Source organism: Ascaphus truei, chromosome 6 (genome assembly GCF_040206685.1).
Source record: "Ascaphus truei isolate aAscTru1 chromosome 6, aAscTru1.hap1, whole genome shotgun sequence".
NCBI classification, from domain to species: domain Eukaryota; kingdom Metazoa; phylum Chordata; class Amphibia; order Anura; family Ascaphidae; genus Ascaphus; species Ascaphus truei.
In genome coordinates, this window is record NC_134488.1 from 72999310 (window position 1) to 73025316 (window position 26007).

At 45.5% G+C, this 26007-nt stretch overlaps 1 protein-coding gene across 2 annotated transcripts in view; it reads right to left on the reverse strand.

Annotated features, from left to right (window-relative positions):
- Positions 1-26007, reverse strand: part of TMEM240 (transmembrane protein 240) — a 101374-nt gene that overhangs the window by 13580 nt on the left and 61787 nt on the right. For both annotated transcript variants that reach the window (XM_075604808.1, XM_075604809.1), the window contains exon 3: positions 21238-21446. In XM_075604808.1, coding sequence (XP_075460923.1) covers positions 21238-21446 — 209 coding nt within the window. The remainder of the gene's footprint in view (positions 1-21237; positions 21447-26007) is intronic.

Consider the following 26007-nt stretch of genomic DNA (forward strand, 5'->3'; position numbering starts at 1 on the left):
GAGTTATCTATATTTAAAATTGGTAACATATAAGATTAAGATTGTGTATATATAAGATAGAAAAAGAGTGCATTGCCTTCCATGGCACTATTCCATAACACATCAAATGAGAATCGGTTATAAGGTGGGTTTTAATTATGGATGAGGAATATTATATATTTCACACAATTGTGCACACATAGGATTGTAAAGTACCGTGCAAGGAAGCAGAATAATACGGGAGAAGTCTGAGTTATTGCCATAGTGTGAGTTATCTCAGAAGTAATGGGAAGGATGATTGAGAAATCCCTTCTTTATAAAAAGAATATAGTATAGTTAGCAGTAGTATGACTCAGTAGTCCATGCTGCCAACCAAACTGGAAACTATGTTTTAAAGCCCAGTAAAGGACCAGTTCCTCCTCCTGCTCCCCTCCCCCTCCTGGGACAGATCCTATTGGCCTGCGTAACGAGGGGAATTTAATCTTCTAGACCAGCAGTAACCAACTCCAGTCCGCAAGAGCTACCAGCAGGTTAGATTTTCAGGATATCCCTGCTTCAGCACAGATGACTCAATCAGTGGCTCTGTTGAAGACTACACCACCTGTGCTGAAGCAGGGATACCCAGAAAACAAAAAAACAATGCAAGAAACAACACTATATTTACCAAAGAAATGACATCCCGATGTAAGCAGTTTATATTTTTATTGAGAATACTTTTGTACTGCTTTGGACAGTTTTATAGATGGGAGACATAAGTAAATAACCCCATACATCTTGTTTTTATGTAACACTCTGCACATCATATGTATGTGTTCATTTAACAGTCAACAGATATGTTACATATCATCAACAGATATGTTAAAAGTAGAGCCTGAAGACTTACTGTAAGTCATCTATGTGAGATAATGTTCTGCCCAAATCCCTCTCCTCATGCTTTGTGTGCATTCACTCAGATCAACACACAGCAAGAGGACATGTAGCCCTAAAAAGTGTGTGTGTATGTAATAGATGCCTCTTTCATATGCCATTAGGCTACAGCATTGCAGGGGCATCTGCTCTAAAATGGGTAGGCTTCTGACTACTTCAATAATAAGAATAGTTGTTCTGAATGGTCTATCTGGTTCTGAGCAATTACCTCTTTCTCACACAGTATCTTAAGGGAGATAGCAGGGCCCCATCACATGGAAACTCCCACGGACTTCAATCAGAATTTCAGTACGATAGCTGCCCCAACCGGCACCTTCGCAGTTTAATGACTAACTCATGAAGAGTGATGGAGAATCCTTTTAAGCAATCCCAAGGTTTAATGACCTTGAAAAGAAAGCGTTGCTGCTTCTTGCCCCCTCCAATTCTTTGGCTTTGCTAACTGATAGACTGCGGTAAAGAGAAAGGGTATGACAAGTACAACACATTACCTTGCAAAGATGTGGGAACGAAAACCTGAGCTCATCCCTTTTTTTATCACGGCGAATCACACCTTCTCTACCTTGGAGTAACGTGATGCTTCTTCCGGGATCCTTCGGTGATGAGACGAGGAATATTACATACAGAAAAGACCATGGATGGATAGAAAAAAAAACTTTAAAAACAACACCAACTGGTTTCAGCGTCATCAGACGCCAGCATCACTCGTGCGAAACCTCTTGAGTAGAGCAGATGTGACACCGTGATCAAAATAGAAGAGCCGGAGTTTTCCTTCACAATCTGTGGAATGTACGGTGTTGCGATGTTTATACCACTATATGGGGCCTGTGGGGCTTATTGAATTCCACCATGTAAAGTAGCCAACTGTTTATCTACAGTTACAGAAAGTATAATTAAAGGGGCAATCCCTTCTATGACCAAAGTGTACTAATTAATGGCAGTGACGTCTTTAACATCTTGGTGATTAACGCCTTTTTATGTTAAATATAACACCTAGAAGTATTTTAAAATCTTGCTATTATATTACCGTGGTGATCTGAGACTTGGGAGGGCTTTGATTTCCCCCGGTCGCTCCCTTTTAGTGTGCTGTCACTGTACGTTTAGTAAGTGCTTGTACAGTCAGAGCCCACTCCCTCCCCTTATCTCTGTTGATAAGCATGGTGGGCTGCATGGTGGGCTAAGGGTAAAGAAACCACTTGATTGACAGACACTTCCCAATCCATTTAGACTAACACATTATTTATAAAAGGTTGTTTTCTGGCTGACTATGTCGTATTGCACCGTTAAATCATATTGACAGCAAAGATTAAGTTATTCATTCTTAGCTTTCTAGGGATAGCACCATTTGACGTCGCGTCGCCATGCTTGTGATGGGAGGGGGTAACCAGGCTCTCTAATAAAGGTCAAGCCCGTGTTGGTTCCCCTGATCCATGTACAAGGGTCCCAGAAAGTCAGCACTTGGACCCAGTAACATTGTATCACAGTGTTATACTCTATGTATTAAAAGCATTTTTTGTGTTTTTCCCTTTACGGACATGCAATCAAGCAGGGATTGCTAGGGTATGAGTTTCAAGGGGGGGGGGTTTGCGGAGGAACCGTTGACAGAATGTGCTTAGGAGGTTGGGGTCGGGAGTTGTCGGTTCCCCCATAAATTTACCCGAGAATCATGCCTGATTCTCGGATACATGTAGGCACATTGTCCCGGCAATACTGCCCCATGAAAATGCATGCGCGACTCAGCACTAGGGTACCCTGCTTCAGCACAGCCCAGAAAGGAGGATGAGGCACATGTATTCATGTAGCCGAGGGAATCCATTGGTTAAGGGGGTACCTAGCTAGTGCCAAGGTTACCCACAACCAGTATAAGGTTTGTTGGGGCACAACTGTATATAAGGTTGAGGGGGGACTCAGAGTCCAAACTGAGTCCAAAGGAAAGTGTGTGACGAATAAGGCAGATAGAAATAAAACTACAATATTTTTCCTTTTCTGTCCCCTGTACCCAGAGACTCAGAAGTGTATTCAAATATACTTTAATATAATGTAATGTGCTTTTTACATTCGGAACAGATGTCTAAACAGGCTGCCCGAGCTAACCCATGGGCACCGGTAAGTCTGCTGGACATCGGAGTTCAAAGCAGCCAGAGGATGCCCAGAGGCGTGAATAGCATTTGGTCAGCAGGGAAAAGCAGAGTACCAGGTCCGGAGATCAATGGCAGTCCTCTAGGATGCCACTTGTTCTGCCAGACCTGGTGGAGCTTGCCCAGCGTTTGGCATTGAGATAGCCAGAGAGAGAGAGGTGGCAGGATTGCGCATGTCTTTTGGCTATTTCGAATTTCCCACTGACCTAGCTTTTCTAGCCGGCTTGGCTCTGATTGGTTGCTTGGGAAAGTTCCTGTGCGTTGATTGGCTGTTCAGTTTTGTGAATGAAACTGAAAATACTATAAGACTCGAGGAGCCAATCAGATTCGTAGTCTCCGGTAGTAAGAGCGAAAAGCCTGCCTGCCCGAGTCTAAATCCAGCTTTTTGTGCCCCTGTTCTCAGAAACAATCGTAGCGGACACGGCTGGGATTTTATGCCGATTTGAGTTCCAGGAGATTTGGGCTGACTCGCTGTCAGGAGGAACCAAGTTCTCAGAACAGAACGTAGCGGTGGTGTATGGAATTTTATGCTGATTTGGGTTCCAGGAGATTCCGGGCTAAGTTCTGGTCAGGGTAAAACTCTCCCATAAAGTTCCCTGCACCTAGGAAAGTCTAGTGTTCGACCCTAGTCCCAAAGTAAGAGTGTCTTTTTGTCTGTATTTTGTGTATCATTGTGTGTAAGCAAATTTATGCCGAATAAACTACAATTTATTTCATTACCTTGTTTTGCTCAATAAATGATCCCGGTAAAAAGGTGTAACTAACCGGGTCTCCCATGACAATGATGATGGGACGCTGAAACAGGTAGGAGACAGTTACAGAGGCTCCTCGCTCTCCCCCGGCAATCAGTTTCCCTGTTGTGGGGACGAGTACGGAGCCTCTGTAACCGCAAGGCTCGGCGCAGTGACTCCGATGGCACTGCCATCAATCCGGCACTGCCTTATTCAGAGGTTAGTTTATGAATATTTTTTACAATACATGGAAATATTCTTCACCTTCTCTGTGAATTTATTTTCCTTCCTCTCTTAATTTTAGCACCTCTCTTCTCTCTGTTTTTCTCTGCACATTAATTTTATCAACACTTCCCTTCTTCTCTCTTGACGTTACTGGTCAAAGATTAGATGCAGAATAGTGGAGAAGTCTGGTGTTAGCTGTGATATTCTTGTTTTGCTCTGGAGAGATTGGCAAGTGTCCAAGTAATCAGCTGCTACATTCTAGAGGGCACTGCAACAAAATCTAATGCAATTCATTTTGGTGTAAATCTTTTAATTAGACCCATCTGGCTGATCACGTGCCTTGTGGCATATTGGCAGAATATTTACTCCACACTTTCCAGCTATAGAGTTTTCCTGCCAGAGAGATATCATGTAACCCTTTTTCTTGTAGAAACATAGAAACTATAAACAATCTCCCTGCCAGATGAGACAACATCAAAAGTGTTCCTGTGAGTGCAGCTTTGTTCTATGAACACTTTGACCCATATTACTAAGCATTGCTATGCCATAAGACAACTTGTGTTGCCAGAAGTCACTAACTAGCACATTGTGAAGGGGTTGCAAGATGTCTGTGTGTGCTGAAATGTGTCTTCTGGAATAGCACTGTTTAGTAAATATGTGGAAGACTGATCCATTGTACTGATCTACTGCTTACTTATTCCACACTGCTAATTTTAATGTAATTAAAGACTGTGGAATTTTGCATCAAAGTTACAGTTAAACTATTGATCACCAAAGTATGCTCTAGAACAAGCATGTCAAACTCAAAGGCTAATACGGGCCAAATAAACAAGGTTTAAGTTTAGGTGGGCTGCAAAAAAACTAAAACTTCAATTTTCATAGAAACGTAGGTTTATTTCGAAAAGAACAGTATAAAAAAAAGAACGATAAAATGAATGTTTTCTTTATGACACTTGGCATCTCTGACTCTCCCTCTCCCTAACTCTCCCTGTCCCTCTGACTCTCCCTCTGACTCTCCCTCTCCCTCTGACTCTCCCTCTCCCTCTGACTCTCCCAGACACTCTCCCTCTCCCTGACACTCTCACTCTCCCTCTCCCTGACATTCTCCCTCTCCCTCTCTGTCCCCCTCTACCTCCGACTCTGTCCCCCTCTCCCTCCGACTCTGTCCCCCTCTCCCTCCGACTCTGTCCCCCTCTCCCTCCGACTCTGTCCCCCTCTCTCTTCGACTCTGTCCCCCTCTCCCTCCCCCTCTCCCTCCCCCCTCTCCGACTCTCTCCCCCTCTCAGACACACACACTCTCTCTCAGACACACTCTCTCTCAGACACTCTCTCTCTCTCAGACACACTCTCTCTCTCTCTCAGACACACTCTCTCTCTCTCAGATACACTCTCTCTCTCTCTCTCTCTCTCTCTCTCTCTCTCTCTCTCTCTCTCAGACACACACTCTCTCTCTCTCTCTCTCTCTCTCAGACACACTCTCTCTCAGACACACACTCTCTCTCTCTCTCTCTCTCTCAGACACACTCTCTCTCTCTCAGACACACTCTCTCTCTCTCAGACACACTCTCTCTCTCTCTCAGACACACACTCTCTCTCTCAGACACACACTCTCTCTCTCTCAGACACACTCTCTCTCTCTGACACACTCTCTCTCAGACACTCTCTCTCTCTCTCAGACACACTCTCTCTCTCTCTCTCTCTCTCTCTCTCTCAGACTCTCTCTCAGACTCTCTCTCAGACTCTCTCTCTCTGACTCTCTCTCTCTCAGACTCTCTCTCTCTCAGACTCTCTCTCTCTCAGACACACACTCTCTCTCAGACACACACTCTCTCTCTATCTCAGACACACACTCTCTCTCTATCTCAGACACACACTCTCTATCTCAGACACACACTCTCTCAGACACTCTCTCTCTCTCTCAGACACACTCTCTCTCTCTCTCTCTCTCTCAGACACTCTCTCTCTCTCTCTCTCTCTCTCTCTCAGACTCTCTCTCTCAGACACACACTCTCTCTCAGACACACACTCTCTCAGACACACTCTCTCTCAGACACACACTCTCTCTCAGACACACACTCTCTCTCAGACACACACTCTCTCTATCTCAGACACACACACCCTCTCTCTATCTCAGACACACACTCTCTCTCTATCTCAGACACACACTCTCTCTCTATCTCAGACACACACTCTCTCTCTATCTCAGACACACTCTCTCTATCTCAGACACACACTCTCTCTCTCTCAGACACTCTCTCTCTCTCAGACACACACACACACTCAGACACACACACTGACACACACACTGACACACACACTGACACTGACACACAGACACACACACTGACACTGACACACACACTCAGACACACACTCAGACACACACTCAGACACACACTCAGCCACACACTCAGACACACACTCAGACACAGACACACTCAGACACACTCAGACACACTCAGACACACTCAGACACACACAGACACACATAGGAAATCGGAACGGTGGAGGAAATCGGAGCAGGAGGGCAAGGGGGAAGCAAGGCAGGCATGGAGCAGTAGTCACCTGACTTGCTCCATGCAGCAGGAAGAGGCGGGCAGCAGGCAGCAGGAAGAGGCGGGCCTCACTATGCAATCTCCGATAGAGCTTGCTCGGGCCAAAAAAAATTCTGCTAACACGCGCCAGCCAATCGGGAGAGGGGGGAGGTTTTTTTTTTTTTTTCCTTTGGAGAAAGCGCGCGCAACGCGAGTTAAATATTGGTGAGCTGGGCTGCAAATATGTTCGTTGTGGGCCGCGGGCCGCGAGTTTGATATGCTTGCTCTAGAAGATATTTCAGTAGGCGCTCCCCTTATGTTAAGTGTATACGGGCATCTTATGGGGAAACTAGCAAACTTACACTCAAACAACAAATATAGTTCAACAATCAGTGATTAGTGATAAAATAATAATTTCATTTGGCGAAATCAGTGAAATGTGCAAAAAGGAAATAAATAAATGGTGCATAGAAATATAAATCCCTGTCTCAAACCCAGCACAAATAGGAACTGTCTCCTAGGTTCCTTTTCACATATAGTATCCTCCAGAGAAGGGGAGCGGGGAACACCGAAAAAGAAAAAGAAACACAGAAAAAAAACAATAGTTCAAAATCAGGGAGATAATGTGAAATAGCTCGGGAAATCCTATGAGAAAAGCTACATCAGACGGAACTCCTAACTGTGACAAATCCAGGTGTGATCCTTCTGAATTGTTACATACAGTATATTCTTCAAGAGAAGAGATGTACGCAGATAGTGTAGAAGATGGCCACAATAAAACTTTTATAGGTTAAAATGGTCAAATACGTACTGTATGTAACAGGGAATTAAACTTGTCTCAATGAGGCTTCACTAGAAAGCCTCAGTGGTCTGAGGAATCCAGCAGGGAGCTGGTTAATTGCAACGAAAAACAATTAAGTTAATCAGACCAGTGTAAAAGCCTCCTGCTGTGAACTAATCAGGAGACTCTTGAGCACACAGGATGACTGTGTGCTGATTTCAAGACACCACGGGGACAGACTCGTCCAGGGTGCAGCAAACCAAGAAACCTACCAGAGATTGGCCCATCAACAAACACCCATCAGTACCCACAGACTGAACTAAAGGACACCTGCTTTGAGGTACCTTGAAACTTTGGGGTGATATGTTTGTAAGGGCCTTTTCCTCCCAGCCTTGCAGATAGGGACTGGGGAAGTGAGTTAGCTCTTAGACAGGGACAGGCTGCTGGTTTATTTGTTTATTTTTGTATGCTGTGCAGTGTTTAAAGGGACAAGCTACACAAAGCCATGCTTTAATTTCCCCAAAACTGTCTCCCTGTGTGTACCTTTGCACATGTCTGTTGCAACGTACTTACAAAAAGTACATCCGTCAAAAACATATAGAAAGCATAAATGGATCAGAGATACGGTATTGCGCATTAAGAACCCGCTCTGGTTTCACCGCCTCGGACAATTTGATTCAGAGGGATCCCACCTGGATTTGCCCCAGTCAGGTGTTCCGCCTGTTTAGCTTTTGTGCATACACATCTCAGAGGATTTGCCGAGCTATTTCACACAATCTCCCTGATATTGCGCAATGGTTTTTTTTCTGAGTTACTTTTTCTTCCCGGTGTTCCATGTTCCCCTTCTCTGGAGGATCACCAAATTATACCAGCTACTAGCATGGGAAAGGGAGAGAGAAGGGAGCAGGACATCCCATTATCTCACAATTGATTAAGGCACCAGGTCATACTTTGAACATATCCATATGATGTGTAGACTGGAGGAGGACAAATAACTGTTATGGCATAACCTGGAGCCGGAAAGTGTTATATTAAAATGTATAATTGAAGTGTTCTAGAATGTTTAAGCTTCAAGACACGTTGGGCTAAAATAAAACAAATACAGCTAAACCCCCTTATAACGCTGTGGTTGGGGTCCAAAGAATCACATCACGCTATAAGCGGATCGCGTTAGAAATAATGTACAATTGTATGTATTGAGTTCCGTTGTCACAATCCAGGGGGAGGATGTAGGGAGAAAAAACAAGAGTGCAAAAATCTAAGTGCAGATGATAAACTTTTGTGAACAAATTCAAATCTTGGCTCTTCTGTGTGTCCCACTCACGAGAATGAACTGAAGTTCAGGGCAGCAAATAGTGAACTGGGATGTGTACTTCTATGTTCGGGCTCGCTGTCATTTCACACCGCAACTCAGCAGGGAAAGGGGATGCAGAAAAAACAGGAAAGCACCCATAGCGCAAATTAATGTGATAAAAAATAAATATTTATATATTCAAAAATTGCGCACTTACAATATAAGAAATGTAAAATGCATTTAGTTTGTGCAAGCCGGAAAGACCAGCCGGTGCTGTGGCTCACCACTCCGCCTTCGTTGGGACGTCCACTGTAATGAATTGAGCTGTCCGCCTTGGCTCTCTGCTTCCCGGATTCACTCGGGTAGCTCAGCTCCTATAAGGATAGGCACGCCGCCACGGAAGCCTAAACCGGAAGTGACGTACCAATTGAGAGACCGCGACGGAGCTGAGCTACCCGCGTGAATCCGGGAAGCAGAGAGCCAAGGCGGACAGCTCAATTCATTACAGTGGACGTCCCAACGAAGGCGGAGTGGTGAGCCACAGCACCGGCTGGTCTTTCCGGCTTGCACAAACTAAATGCATTTTACATTTCTTTTATTGTAAGTGCGCAATCTTTGAATATATAAATATTTATTTTTTATCACATTGATTTGCGCTATGGGTGCTTTCCTGTTTTTTCTGCATCCCCTTTCCCTGCTGAGTTGCGGTGTGAAATGACAGCGAGCCCGAACATAGAAGTACACATCCCAGTTCACTATTTGCTGCCCTGAACTTCAGTTCATTCTCGTGAGTGGGACACACAGAAGAGCCAAGATTTGAATTTGTTCACAAAAGTTTATCATCTGCACTTAGATTTTTGCACTCCTGTTTTTTCTCCCTACATCCTCCCCCTGGATTGTGAAAACGGAACTTTCTACATTTTGGGGCTGAGTGAAGACAAACCCCACCACAGAGGGTTTGAGCAGGGAGTTAAAACTTTATTACTCTAAACATTTTATCACGTTATTTAACATAATAATTGCACTATACGTAATACTTGATTTAGTCACTATTTAGTGTAAGATTTCACTTTAATGTTTTAGCGCCTTTGTTATACAATATCACTTTGTCACAATTGTATGTATTGTACAATAAAGTATTTAAGATACCAATAATCTTGTTGTAAAGTATTCATAAATATGAAAATTGGGAGCCGCGCTTGCATCACGTTATAAGCGGATTTGCGTTGTAACGGATCGCGTTATAACGGGGTTGATCTGTATATATATATATATATATATATATATGTAACCCTTTTTGTGAACCGGCCGACCCACCCAATCTCACATTGGCCCCTCGTGGTCTAACCGGTCCCTTTCCCGGCAACACACCTGCTCCTGAAGGGTTACTGGTACTGCCTAACACCTGTGGCTCCAGGAGATCTGAGCCTCCGCTAGCTGGGAGCCTGGGGAAACCCTTACCATACCTGGTGCAGCGCCTCCACTTACCCAGGATCCCCCGTTAGGAAAGATAGCCCTGGGTAAGAAATACAATAACACACGTAGATGATAAACCAAACTAACACTTTACTTAACACACACACATAACCTCATTACATAACATAACATAACATGACATCACCTGATGCTCTACCCGCATCACCTCAGCCCAATGTCTGGTGTTCCCCACCCAGTGTCCTGTGATCCCCCACACCCAATGTCTCGTACTCCTACGAAAGGTCGTGGGTGACTGCGCAGTCACTATATTAAGCTAGGGCCCAGTTGGTGCACTTATATTTCAGAGGTACCTTCCGAGCACTCCGATGCTCGGGACCGCCACACACTTCTCAAAGGGTCAGACGTCCGTCTGATCCTTATTCAGGTACTTCCGCCGTGGACTCCAACGAGGGTCCCACCGCTTCCCGGGAACTCCAACCGGATCACGGCAACACCAACCGCATGGGAACAGCAACCGCAGCTATTCGCTTTCTATCACAACTACTTCTAGAGTGACAGCAACCCTAACCTAGGGCCTGTCCCTGAGGAACCGCAACCTGGGGTGGCTTGGGGAAAACTCCTAGGGCCTGTGGACAATAACCTGCCCCCCTTCCCCTAGCTACCCAGTCCTGTCTGTATCTAACAACTAGCTATTAACTAGCTACTCCTAAAGCACCTGCAGCTGACACACCGCTCACACTGTCAGCCTGCAGGGATCCACACACGCTTCACACGCACTGCACGCACTGCGCCCAGCACATGCAGCGACACACACACAGACAGCTGCAATCACACACAGCCACCTGGATCCCGCAGCAAATCCACTGCTTGCACACTGTGCCTCTTTGCCAGTGCCCACAGCCCTCTCCGCTGTGGCACTGCCAAACTGCACCTTCCACACCTAAGGGTCACCTCCCTAGCTATGGCCGTCCCTCTTCAGTTACCCCCTGCCCTTACCGGGAATTGGGGCCTGCCTGGGGATCTAGGGAGAACCCTTACCTGATGCAGGAGCCACGCGCTCCCTGCACCCTTCCTACTCCTTCCTTCTCCTCTGCCTGACTGACGCATGCAAAGCCCGGGAAATGTATCTATATTCCCGGGCTGAGCTCCCTCCAGCCCTATTGGCCACACTCAGGCACCTGATGCCTGTCTCCCTAAGCCTCCTGGGAATTGTAGTTCCCAGGGGGCTGTCTAAGCATTGGGGCCGCGTGCGCGCTTCCCCTGCGCATGCGCGAACCCCTAATGGCCGCCTCAATCTCTCTACTCCCTTCCCTACTCTCGCGCGATCTCTCCCTGCACTGGGGATCCTATCGCGCGCTTTGTACCTACTGCGCATGCGCGAACTAACACGCAATGGCGGCGCCCTCTGCTTAAGCCGCCGAGCCAGTGGCAACGCGATCACGGCCCTAGCGACGGCCCGATCGCGTCCCCGGCAACCGGCCTGCGCCTCACAGTCCCGCTCTGCTCCCTGCACTGGCCCCCACCCTCGCGAAGTGCCGGCGGGTCCGTCGCAGCCTCCGGCGGCACCCGCTACCACACGGCCTTCACGGAGGGGGGCCAGAAAGTGAAAATTCACCTCGGGGCTACATTCTCCCCCTCGCAGAATCCCAACGCCCTCGCTTGGGTAGCAGCCATGCAACAGATGATTATATAATGGAAAATGCATTGTAAACAGTACATCATACATAAGCAATTTCCCATTTGTACCCAACATCCCCGCATGGATACCCGAGGCCAGCTGAGTTTCAGATTGGAGTGCCCCTAACAGACTGGGTGAGGGTATCCCACCTTGACTCCTGTGAGTCTTTTGGAACTCAAGACCCGTCCCTTGCACCAACCCACCTTCTCCCTCTCGCAGAAAAAAATGTACGGGGTCATGGGTATTGACCCTTTCCGGATCCTCCGGTCTCGTCTCACGGGAGACAGGGAGGCTCAGTCTCTTGCCTCGATCCACCACGTGGCGAACATAGCGCTCCATCGCGCACCTGGGAGAGGCCACAACTACCAGAGCGGTCTCAACAGAGTCTTTGTCCTTGTCTTTGTCAGCACTCCCTTTAACGGTGACTTCTTCCGCGGACGGCACCACGTCTTCGGGTAGGCCCGTTTGGAGACTCCTCTCACAGGAGTATGTGTCGCTCCGGTCTGCTACACCGGATACCTTGATGAGGTCGAGTTCATTCCACGATCTGCAGAGATCTTCTGGGGGAGACACCTCCACCAGGACGCGATGACGGGGTGAGCCCATCGCCCGGGTGACCCTACCTCTGGAGTCACCAGGCTCCACGATCACCGGGGAGCTCACACCCGACACCCCTGGGGCAGTCAACTTACCCCTATCGTTGTCGGCAGGTACTGATCCCAAGCCTGGGACCGCTGGTACCTCGGTGGTAGGCCGGACTGGCAGTTGCAGGGCACACGGGCCCACATCATGGTCTGCATCAGTTGAGGTGGTTGCCTCGGTGACCTCACTGGAGTGGTCCGCCGGCAGGCGCATCACCACGCTCGGTTGGTCGCTAGAATCACCACACATGGGCGGGGGTATAAACACCTTACCCTGGCCTTCCGGGATCTGGGGTTCTGGTCTCGGTGGTTCTTGCTCGGGAACCGGGTCTGGAACCGACATCTGGGGTTCCAACTTCTGGAGCTCCGCCTTCAGTGGCTCCGCCTCAGCGTCTGGTAAGTTCATGTGGGCACACGGGCCCTCCACCACCTCCATGGCTGAAGTAGAAGCATTAGTAGCGGCTTCACCCACCTCGGTAGCACCATCAGGCGCCTCATTCTCCGCAGGTTCCGCCATCAGAGGTTCCTGCTCCTCCATTTGCACATCCCCTTTTAGAGGGTCGGCAACAGTGGTCTGGACACACGGGTCCCCGGAGGCCTCTGGAATCAAAACAAACTGAGGACAAGTATCATCTACTGTAGGAGGGAGGTCCGGCTCCTCCTCTTCTTTCTCGGCTGGTTCCGCCGCCTGGGGCAGGATAGGCTTTAGGAACCAGGCCCCGCAACACTCACATTGGGGATCCCACGCCAGTGCCTCCCTCCGGTTACAGCCACATTTGAGGTTCCAACACTGGGTAAACGTTTCTCCGTCCACCTCAGTTGACCTGAAACCTAGTTGTAACTGAGATGGTTCGACTCCATCCTTAAGGGCTCCGCTCAGGCAGGGGCACATTAGCATCGTGACCTCCATTCCTGGCAAATTCCAGGGCTCATACACATCAGGGTGTAACCCCTGGCAGTCTCTCTCATCCTCGGGGAGGGAACACTCCATTTCTGCAACAGAGTCCTTTGCCGCTGGCGGTTTGGGTTGCAAGAACTGCGCCGCACAGTCAGGACACTTAGGCCCTTGGGTCAGCTCACCAACGGCACACTCACAGTCATGCAGACGGCCGTGCAAGCATTCTTCCCCGTCTACAACGGTCATCGTGAGGGCGACGGCTAACTCAGTGGACCCGTCCGCCCAGCCACCAGTCGCTTTCCAGTCTCTTAATGCACACGGGCACACCACCATGGACAAGTCTAAATGGGGGGCCCGTATGATCCTATACAGCCAAGGGTGTTTTTCTTGGCATCCCTTGCTTTCCAGAGGGGGAACAGAAATTTCTGATTTCTGCTCAAGACACTCCCTCCCCCTGGTGGACTCTAGAGGAGGGGCAGCACAGTCTTTTGGGGAATGTTGCAAACTCGGTACTGAGTCACTCACAGTGTGGGGGCGGGGCTCGGGTTTTCCCGCCAGTCCTGGAGAACTGTTGGCAACATTTTCCCGCGCAGCCGGGAACTTAGCACATGGCTTTCTCCGCCTTGAGGGCTTCCCCATGGCGAAACAAAAATAGGACACAAATTAGAAAAAAACATACAGGGCACCCCAGGTCTGATATCTCAGCAGCGCCTCCAAATGTAACCCTTTTTGTGAACCGGCCGACCCACCCAATCTCACATTGGCCCCTCGTGGTCTAACCGGTCCCTTTCCCGGCAACACACCTGCTCCTAAAGGGTTACTGGTACTGCCTAACACCTGTGGCTCCAGGAGATCTGAGCCTCCGCTAGCTGGGAGCCTGGGGAAACCCTTACCATACCTGGTGCAGCGCCTCCACTTACCCAGGATCCCCCGTTAGGAAAGATAGCCCTGGGTAAGAAATACAATAACACACGTAGATGATAAACCAAACTAACACTTTACTTAACACACACACATAACCTCATTACATAACATAACATAACATGACATCACCTGATGCTCAACCCGCATCACCTCAGCCCAATGTCTGGTGTTCCCCACCCAGTGTCCTGTGATCCCCCACACCCAATGTCTCGTACTCCTACGAAAGGTCGTGGGTGACTGCGCAGTCACTATATTAAGCTAGGGCCCAGTTGGTGCACTTATATTTCAGAGGTACCTTCCGAGCACTCCGATGCTCGGGACCGCCACACACTTCTCAAAGGGTCAGACGTCCGTCTGATCCTTATTCAGGTACTTCCGCCGTGGACCCCAACGAGGGTCCCACCACTTCCCGGGAACTCCAACCGGATCACGGCAACACCAACCGCATGGGAACAGCAACCGCAGCTATTCGCTTTCTATCACAACTACTTCTAGAGTGACAGCAACCCTAACCTAGGGCCTGTCCCTGAGGAACCGCAACCTGGGGTGGCTTGGGGAAAACTCCTAGGGCCTGTGGACAATAACCTGCCCCCCTTCCCCTAGCTACCCAGTCCTGTCTGTATCTAACAACTAGCTATTAACTAGCTACTCCTAAAGCACCTGCAGCTGACACACCGCTCACACTGTCAGCCTGCAGGGATCCACACACGCTTCACACGCACTGCACGCACTGCGCCCAGCACATGCAGCGACACACACACAGACAGCTGCAATCACACACAGCCACCTGGATCCCGCAGCAAATCCACTGCTTGCACACTGTGCCTCTTTGCCAGTGCCCACAGCCCTCTCCGCTGTGGCACTGCCAAACTGCACCTTCCACACCTAAGGGTCACCTCCCTAGCTATGGCCGTCCCTCTTCAGTTACCCCCTGCCCTTACCGGGAATTGGGGCCTGCCTGGGGATCTAGGGAGAACCCTTACCTGATGCAGGAGCCACGCGCTCCCTGCACCCTTCCTACTCCTTCCTTCTCCTCTGCCTGACTGACGCATGCAAAGCCCGGGAAATGTATCTATATTCCCGGGCTGAGCTCCCTCCAGCCCTATTGGCCACACTCAGGCACCTGATGCCTGTCTCCCTAAGCCTCCTGGGAATTGTAGTTCCCAGGGGGCTGTCTAAGCATTGGGGCCGCGTGCGCGCTTCCCCTGCGCATGCGCGAACCCCTAATGGCCGCCTCAATCTCTCTACTCCCTTCCCTACTCTCGCGCGATCTCTCCCTGCACTGGGGATCCTATCGCGCGCTTTGTACCTACTGCGCATGCGCGAACTAACGCGCAATGGCGGCGCCCTCTGCTTAAGCCGCCGAGCCGGTGGCAACGCGATCGCGGCCCTAGCGACGGCCCGATCGCGTCCCCGGCAACCGGCCTGCGCCTCACAGTCCCGCTCTGCTCCCTGCACTGGCCCCCACCCTCGCGAAGTGCCGGCGGGTCCGTCGCAGCCTCCGGCGGCACCCGCTACCACACGGACTTCACGGAGGGGGGCCAGAAAGTGAAAATTCACCTCGGGGCTACATATATATATACACATATACATATATATATATATATATATATACATATATATATATATATATATATATATACATATATATATAAGGATAGACAAATATCCTGCACTCCAGTAATAGAATAGTAATGGTTGGTGCTATTGTCATAAAAATACACGGCATACAATACACACAATAAAGAGGTATAAAGACAAAAGCACTCAGCAGTTCAGAAATAAAGAAATGTATTAAAGTACACATATACTTGCACAAATCGATCCCGGTCAATCAACGTTTCCCCCCCTTGATAAAGATCTCTCTCCGGGATCGAAACGTTGATGATTTGTGCAAGTATATGTGTACTTTAATACATTTCTTTATTTCTGAACTGCTGAGTGCTTTTGTCTTTATACCGGGTATTGTATGCTGTATGATTATATATATATATGTAGAGGTATCAGTACCGTGTTAGCCGAGCTTCAATAATATATATATACACACACACATATATATATATATATATATATATATATATATATATATATATACACACACACACACATATATATATATATATATATATATATATATATATATATATATATATATATATATTTCTCAAAGCCATCAATTGTTTCTTGTTGCCAGATTTCAAGAAGCTGAAATTGCAATAGGCCAAATACTATCATTGTGAAATCTGTCCTGTGACAACCTTGGTGCTTTTTGATTAATTCTAACTATTAAACCATTCAATGATAATGACATCTACAGAATATTGCTACTTAAATTGTACCTTCTATCAGGCAAGGCTTCCCTTCACCCTATATTTACTTTTCCATCTTGCGCTCTTATCCTTGTACTGAATCTTTTCACTGTATTTTAAACTGTCTTTATGTTTGTACTGAGAAATGTTGCATACGTGGCTGGTGCCACACAGATAAAATAAAAGCTTATTCAGTGTTGGAAGAAATTTAAGTCCCCACTCCAGGAAATATGAGGAGACACAATATTTTATTTTGTTTTACAGAATGGAATAAATGGGCTATGTGCAATTATTACACAATGGAGTAAATTCACAAACTCCAGCAGATTGTGTGAAATTTAGTTGGCATTTCTAAGCACAGGTTACTTAAGGTTTCAATGTTCTTTTTTAGACCAGATTTTGTACTCGGCCCCAGCAGCTTTTTAATTGCATATGGATGAACCAAATGGGGTGCGTTTAATGTAAATTTGGTGATCCTCACGCTAGGCAACAATTAAGAGCAATTCATAGTGAATACAAGAAAAGTTTGTTTTATGTCCAGATAGGAGTTTGGACTATTGAATATTGAATATTGAATATTTGGTGGTCTACAGAGCAAATCAGATTCCAAGTTGCTTTATTCATAATCAGGACAAAAGAAAAAAATAGCCAGGCTTTTATTAGTTATAGCATTAGCACAGTACTGTGTGGTGTGTAAACTGGTCCCCGTTAGAACGTATCCCTGTATGTCGTACAGGAGACTGGGTTCGGTTCCCCGATAGGGAGGCTGATTTTGTTATTATTGTATAAAGTTAATATTGTATGTGATCCCCTAAGCGTGTCAGTTCCGTGGGCTATTTACAAACACACAGTACAGTACTACAAGATAATGTGCACAAGAAAAAAAGTAGTTTGTTTTAGAAATATCCCGTTTTTTGTTTTTTGTAACTGTAAATATTCTGTATGTCTCCTTAAAATACAATCGGAGGGGCTTTTGCATAATGTTTATTAACTAGTGTATAGATGTATTTATTTTTTAAATCAGACACTGGCACTTTTCTTAGCCACTGTTTACACAGGACAGTTAGTGTTTTTATAATGCGTTTTTTTATGTTGATGGTGAATTAAAACATTTAAAACCAGATTCTACTTACTGGTAAAGAGCAGGACAAACTGCTATCTTAATGGGGGGTGGGGGGGGGGGGAATACTTCACACCAATTTACTATAAAAGGGAAATACATACCTAATCAAGTTGTCTTAGTGATAATTCCAACTTGGTTAATTGGTTAATTACCTGTTATTTGGAGAAATGTTAAAAGCAAGATCTGTTGTTGGCCTTTGGGGACTATAATTGGAACCCCCACTGCTATTATTTACTCATAATATCTGCACCTTACTATTTGCACAAACCACACCTTCTTTGTCTCTGTACTTATAATAAGCCATTGTTAATGAGGGGTGCAAAGTTCACAATCTGGTGCTACAAATGATAGGAATACAGTAGGTCAGTGGTGTTCAAGTTCAGATCTTGAGGGCAACCTATAAGCCAGGTTCTCAGGGTAACACATATATAATCAAGTTGTCTTAGTGGTAATTAATGTTAGGTTATTTGCATAAGTAGGTGTTAATTAAATAAATCTTGAATCCCTGCTCTGTTGGTAGCCCTTGAAAATTGAGCGTATGCACCCCTGCCATAAGTGAACTGTGTTGGGTGAAAGGGCGACAATCTTTTATACAATTTTTAGATTTTCTCCCGCAAGTTATACTGTATTTGTAAATAGCCAAAAAAATCGTCCAAGAAGATTCTGAAATCAGATTATTAGTGTTTGCATGCATTGCTAGTTTCCCTGTTTATGTAGCTGTCTATAGATAAGTCCTCCTCCTCACCTGCTTCTCCCCACTATATTCACAGTATGTGAAATCTACAACATTGTTTTAAATGTGCCCAATAAGAAGCTATTCTCAGTAGATGAGAGATATGGTTCTGTTTCCTCAGCACACAGCCAGCCGCCTGCTTTGGAATTCTCTAGAGCAGCCAGCAGGGAAGACTAATGAGAAACTAATAGAATTTTAATGGCATTTTTTTTTCACAAAGAGGTAACAACTGTCCGATAATTGTAACTATTCTCAGTTTGCATGTCAAGGTTCTCATTACAGCCATCACTCAAAGCCTCTGCTGATCTGTTAACTCAACGTTTCCTTTATTTCTCTTTAACATTAACCTTTGCAGTGCTGAGAAAGACATGAGATATGCTGCCTCATTTACAGGCATCTGGGTGTTAACCAGTTGACACTATTGCAGCTCAGTAACAATATGCATGTTATCTCGGAGACAGAAAAGGCCAGTGGTCCTTAACAACCAGGACTCAGATCAATGATCTCATTGGTCCAGTGAACCAAACAAGGTGTAGAAGAGGCTACTACATTTGAATATTTGATTATATCATGTGACTGCAAAAAATGCAGCTGGGATGATGAGCTAGTGAAAGAGGAGACTGAAATGTGCGAGGAGACAAGAATATTATGAAATATATATTTAAAGCTATGCAAAAAGACCAAGGATTTAGCAGAACATGAGTTTGTTTAAGATCTGATAAAATGACACGTGAAATAAAAAAATCAGGCACTTTCCCAGAAAAATGAAGTAGAGCTTCTACTTACAATTCATTTGACATCCATTTCAATATATTTTTAAGGAACAACGCTTCAGGTCCACAGCAGGCCCTTCATCAGCTGTGTTTTCTATTTTTGTATGCATACTGTGTTGGCTACATGGTTTGTTTTTTCCCCTATTGAAGCGTTTTTACCCAATACGCTTTCCCTATTTTGATAAAATGGCATGAAAAATATAATATGGGATCGTTGCAAATAAGCCCTCATCTATTTACGGTAATGCATAATCTAACTGATTTCTATGTCTATTTTGCAGTGTGTGATTGAAAACCAAACCTCATTTTACAGAATAGGATGAGTTTTGGATTGGTGTCCATGTGGAAATCTGTTCATCTGATTCCACCACTGCAAGTAGAATTAAAAACATATGGCATGTGTTTTTACTTTGCCGGGTTACACGTGATTCGATTATTTCAATCCCAGTTGAGATATATGAAAATATGTTTGTCTGCTTTGACAAAATATAACATTTAATACAATTCCTTTTTGCATAATCTTTTTTACATAAGAAAAGGAAGGGGGGGGGGGGAGGGGGCATATTTTGTCATGTGAGCCCGGCAGGTATTAGGTAAGTGTTCTGAAAGTAGTGATGCAGAGGAATTCTTGAAGGTACAGTATGATAGATGCAACAAGATATTTGGTTTCATGTTTGAACAAACCAATATTATTTCTATTATTCAAAACTGGTTCCTTCTTTTGGTTGACAGGACAGATAACTACAGCACATCTTGCTGACATTTTGAGGGTCCCTATAGTTCATACTAATTATTACAATGACCTTTGATGTCACAAGGAGCACCTACACTGTACTATTATTATTATTATTATTATTATTATTATTATCTGTGTTGAAAAGTCATCCAGTCTTAGAAAATGAACTGTTATTGAGCTAAGTCAAACATAGATAAATGGCTTTGTATCTCCTAAACCCTTTGGCCAAAGCACTATAAGCCTGCTGCCCACTTTTTAAGTAGCAGCTTTTTTCATGTTCCTGTGCAGGACAGACCCACTGAGGCAATTCTCCCTCCAGCAGAGGTAACTGAGAATTGTAACAGGTAGTGTTAGGACCTGTTAATGCCTTGACGTGACTTGCAGGCTTATAACGCTTTGGCCAAAGAGTTTAACTAAATGACCCTTATTCTTGAGAATACTAACATTGAAGTATATAACTATGTATTGTTTCACACTGGGTGTAGCATTGGGTATTTTTTGTCTTTTGTTGTATACATTTGGCCACATTCATAGCACTCCTTTTGACATTATATATATAATGTTATTTGTTATATATATATACTCAGTTATACAAAGAGTTGCATCCATTGGATATGACTTGATCGTATATATGTGGTGGGTTCTGGGGTTAGAGATTGCTGGGATTGTGTGTTTATTAATTTGTATCACCTAACCCAGGGATGCACCCCCCCCCCTCTCCTACGACTCAGCATCAAATGACGCCGGGGGCATGTGACGTCACGTGACCCTCTGTGTCATTTGACACCGCGTTGCCATGGCGACGTGTCACCGAAGACCCGGCTGGCAGCAGGCAAGGGATGTTACACAGTCCTCACGCCTCCCTCGGCATTTAATTTAAATGCCTTGGGGAAGGGCGCGGGGCCTCTGTAACCTCCACGCCCCCCCCTAGAAAATCTTTCGCCCCCCCCTGGGCGGCATGCCCCCCAGTTTGCGCATCCCTGTCACGTGACCCCGCAGCATCATTTGATGCGCGTTACCATGGCGATGCATCACGTCACATGACTCCGTGGCGCCATGGCAACGCGTCGCCAAAGACCCGGCTGGCAGCAGGTAAGGGATGTTACAGAGGCCTCACACCTCCCCTTGCATTTAATTTAAATGCCTTGGGGAAGGGCGTGGGGCCTTGGTAACTGCCACGCCCCCCATAGAAAATCTTGCACCCCCCAGTTTACGTACCCCTGTCCTAACCCATTCTCAGACACCTCTTTCCTAGTAGATGAGACAATCTACTTATTTCCTCATCTCTGTTTTAATGTGCCTACTTCACACAAGTAACTGAAAGTCACATGTACTGTAGGACTAGAGACTGAAAGACTCTCAATGGGCAATGCACTTACCATACCGTCTGCTGGTCCGCCATGCCCTGACAGCATAATGAAGAACCCCATCCATCCAGACCAGGAACCAGCTTATACAAAATCCCAACAAGAGTCCCAGCATCAGGTCAATCTCCTGCTTGGTTACATTGTCGGTGACAAAGTAATTCTCTGAGGAGTCCACCACCGACTGGTCTCCATCGTATGGGATAACATAATGAACGTGATACCTGGGTAAACGAGGGGGTAAACGACAGAGAAAGGGAAATAGTGAAGGACTGAGACAGATCAATACAGCACAGCGCTGTGTAAGACTAAAGTTATCTGTTATGGGTGACATTGAACAGAAACAATGTCTCAAATACAGTGGTCGAAGTGTGATATCACTAGTGGGTACAGAATACTTTTTTACTTGCCCACTTACAGTTGCACTTTCTATTTCAACAACAAAATTGTTTATCTGGAGAATATCCTCTCCATTTCTATATTGCAACATTAATATCGTATAAATCTTTCTAAAATATGGTACAAATAGCTTTTTCTCATTTTTCAAATAAGAACATTAACACTACTTTTCTTTAAGACGCTTCGACCACTGCTTGAATACAATGGGCAAAACTGGAGATGATTAGCTTTACATGCAGTGTTAGTCTCTGAGGACCCTATGTCATATCATGTGAAGAGTCCAAAACCACTCAAATAATTGGGACTCATAATTCAACTGCTTCACAGTATTTTGACTGGGGGGCTGAGAAAGGACATGATCCCACTAGCTTGTGATGCACTGTAGCTTAACTGTGAGACTTTCCTACATAGCATATCATATCCATCTGATACATCGATCGCTATAAAGAATAAGGCTGGAGACATGGTGCATTCGCCCATGCGGAGTCGTGCGCGGCCGTGACGTCACCCGCTTGAAGAGTGTGCGATTTTTGCCCATGGTGTGCGCGCCATCTGTGGGTGTGTCTAGGGGCGTGCCAGTGACGTCACGGTGCTGGTTCGCCCTCATTGGGCGAACCGCTCAGGTGACCTGACTGTCGCGCTGAGATATTTCTCACGCAACGTGTGCCCCCTCCTGCTTCCGCGTGGACGCGCCCGCACGCCGCATGGACGCGAACACTGCCTTAAGGCAGTCTGTTCGCTCAGCGTGCGGGCGCCTCTGCATGGTCTGCAGTACCATGGCCCCAGCCTAACTCTTCATGAGACTAGAGACAGTACACAACAGAATGTATCCATCCCAGATGTGACAGACTTTCCCTTAATGGCTGCTCCTTCCACTAATTCTCTTACACATTAAAATCACTGCCAAGAAACTCACACATGTCTAAGTGTTATCAATAAATCAAACCTTACCCGTACACTTTGACAATCTGAAAACTGATTTCTGGCCCGGGTCATGGTATCGGAATATCTATATATTTTTTCAATTTATTTTCCTGCTGTATATTTTTTTACATAATTAAAAAAAAACAAAAAACGAAATAATCTACATTAATTTAATTTAAAATGTAATTTCAAGTGACCAATGTATATTATTTGTAGGGCTTGCATGGAATCTCCTTATTTGACGAGTGCTTGCAAGGATGTGGCAGATTGTCTACTCACATCTTATCAAATAAGTGGTAATGTTCACAAGCAAGGGTTCCAAATGAAAAGGCAGAGACATATCTATTTAAAGCCTGCCAGTGAGAACCTGTCTAGGACTACTGTACATACTAAGGAGCCTTCGCTCAGTATGCATGTGTTACGCCGGCTGAAGGAATTCATAGGATCAATTACTAGAGTTGAAATTCAATGCCTGCCTACAATATTCTCTTAGTTGGAGAATGAACTACACAAAAGACAGTTTTTGGGCAGTCGGGGAAGACCTTTGTTACTATGCAGTCTCCTCTGCATAAGCAGCAGATAGGTAACCGTGTTGCAAATGGAGCACATTTTATGTTTGCTGTCTTGCTCATGAAGACAGAAATCTGTGTAAAATGTGATTAACCTCTCCACTTCCACACATTTGTTTAGATCGATATTAACTCCTCCACTGCTAGTGCTGGAGGACTGTAGGCATATTTCTTATAGAAAAAAAGGTTGTGCTTCTTTAGCAGTGAGTGCTGTTCCAGCATCTCTCTGCATTTGCTCAGCAGTGGATTAATGGTATACACGACTACTGCATCATTTGCTGCTGCTGCTGCTGCACCAGCTCTAACACAATGCAGCAGAAACAATGCACAGGTAGTGAAGGCAATGCAGGGGTGTGACTGTCTGCGCATGCGCTGACATACTGCGTTAAAGTTTTCCTCTTGCTATCAAATCCATCTGTGACGGCCTCTTAATATGGAGGAAGCTCAGGTCTTTGTATACATACACATCAGTAACATCCAAATATTTTCCATAAACAAAGAGCCGTACAGCTAAGTGCATTTTCAAGCAGATACTGTGTTAGAAAGGCTTTAATGTGGCACACCTGCAGAATCAGCAGCAGCTGCTCTGTATCTGGGGATTGGAATGGCAGCGAGAAAGAAAACACGGAACGGGCTTTCACAATGGATGGGATACATTGCAGTGGGTGTGGATTTGGGACTCCCACGTACACTTTATTGGAGCTGCAGACACATGTTCACTTACTATGCACTGAAACCACAGTCAATAAAAAAATTTGATCAATGGGGTGGCTATTAATGTCAATTAGAAGACAGTTGGTGGTAGCATCATACAAAAGCAACACTACTAATCTGGACAAGGCGGCTCTGTGTGATGGGACTGTTTGCGTTTCATTAGAAAATTAACAAGCAAAAAGCTATGGGGTTTCAAAAGCTCTACTCATGAGTCATGATTATCATTTCATCTATGAAGAACTCTAATATTTGGTCTGCTAAAAGGTATCACAACCTGCAATGAACCTTCTATAAAGAAAAGCGTTTTGGGGTCTGGAAATGTAGAGAAATACTTTGCAATCCAGGGGAGACAGAGAGAGAGGGGGGAAATGAAGAGTGAGAGGGGGGAAGGGTGAAAAAAACTGACCTGTAAGTGAACGTGTAAGGAGAATTCACATAAAAGCTGACGTAACAGAACATTTTTGTCCAGTTGATTTCACCCAAGTTTTTTTTTTTTACAAACTGAACTAAATGCATTCCCATTGCAGCAGTAACGTATATGTCCTGGCGCTTGGAAAATCACTGAACGTGCAGGACAATAATTGAAGTTCTGATAATGGCTCCTAAAGCTTTGTAGATGCAAGAGGTTATACCGAGGGACGCACAAGGTGAACTGACACTGGGATCCGTAAGGGGCTAACCTGCTCCACAGGCAGCGACACTCCGAGGGAGCTAATTCTAAATAATAGCATGTTCTTGTATAGCGCTGCTAGTTTTACATAGCGCTTTACAGATACATTTTGCAGGCACAGGTCCCTGTCCCGTAGGCTTACAATCTATGTTTTTGGTGCCTGAGACACAGGGAGATAAAGTGACTTGCCCAAGGTCACAAGGAGCCGACACCGGGAATTGAACCAGGCTCCCCTGCTTCACACTCAGTGCCAGTCAGTGTCTTTACTCACTGAGCCGCTCCTTCAACTCCACAACTCTTCACCCACTAATCAACAAAGAATTTGTGTAAATGGACTTTACAATATATTAATTTGTATATAGTGGAAACAAATACATTAAATAATTGCCTTATGTAATGGTTTTGAAAAAGAGTGCTGCAACTAATTGCAGACAAAATATGAATTTCTGTGGGTTATATTTAATACCTTGATTGCTGGGCGCTATGGCTACGCGTGTAGCTCTCCATAATAATATCCACATTTCAGCATCACTTGTCTGGTTGCTGTGTTTGTGTAAATAGCAAATAAAAATATCCCTTGTGAGCATATTCACATGTCTCAGACTGGTCTGCAACCCTGTGTTTCCCCATTATCTCTTAGAACAGCGGTGTGCAAAGTGGGGGGCGGGAGAATTTCATGGGGGGATGCGGTGGCTACAGAGGTCCCGCGCTCTCCCCCAAGGCACTTAAATTAAGTGCCAGGGAGACCACGGGAGCCCTCTGCAGCTTCTCTTACCTGATCTTCAGTGATACGTCGCCATGGTAACCAGCTTAAAATGTCGCCACGGGGTCACATGACGTCACATGACCCCATGACACCATGACGCCATTTGACGCCGGAGCCGAGGAGGAGAGGGGGCGCGAGGCAAGGGGGGGGGTGCAAGTTAAAAACTTTGCGCACCCCTGTCTTAGAATACAATGTTTCCACTGCAGCTAAGGATTCTGGGAAATAACATGTAAATGAGCACACCGTGTCATCTTTTGCTTCAAATCCATATTGACATGGACCCCTGTAAGCTTATGCCTGCTGCATTATACAGCTTTTCATCTTTTTTTTTTTACATTAAATGGAAATAATATATAATAAGTGATTAAGGTGGGAAGATTACAGAATATATTTTGTAAAATTTACTTTTAATGGGATTTGTTTTTGCAATATCCAGTTAAGAGCTAACCATCATCTCAGCCCATCCTAATTCTGTTCTTGTGGTGTCACATAAGATAAAAATACATTTGACGGTGATAAGAGTTTGTGTTAGTCCAGTTAGCTTAGACTTGTCATGCAATGATCATCACAACTCTATTCTATTGTTCTATTTAGGTAAAAACATATGTCAAATTGTCTCTGTCCTGATATCCTCCCCTGCTGTGTATTTAGTTCTATTTAGGTAAAAACATATTTCAAATTGTCTGTCTGTAAATCATCCCCCTGCTGTCTTAATTTAATTCAGCTTTCACACTTGTGCAAGA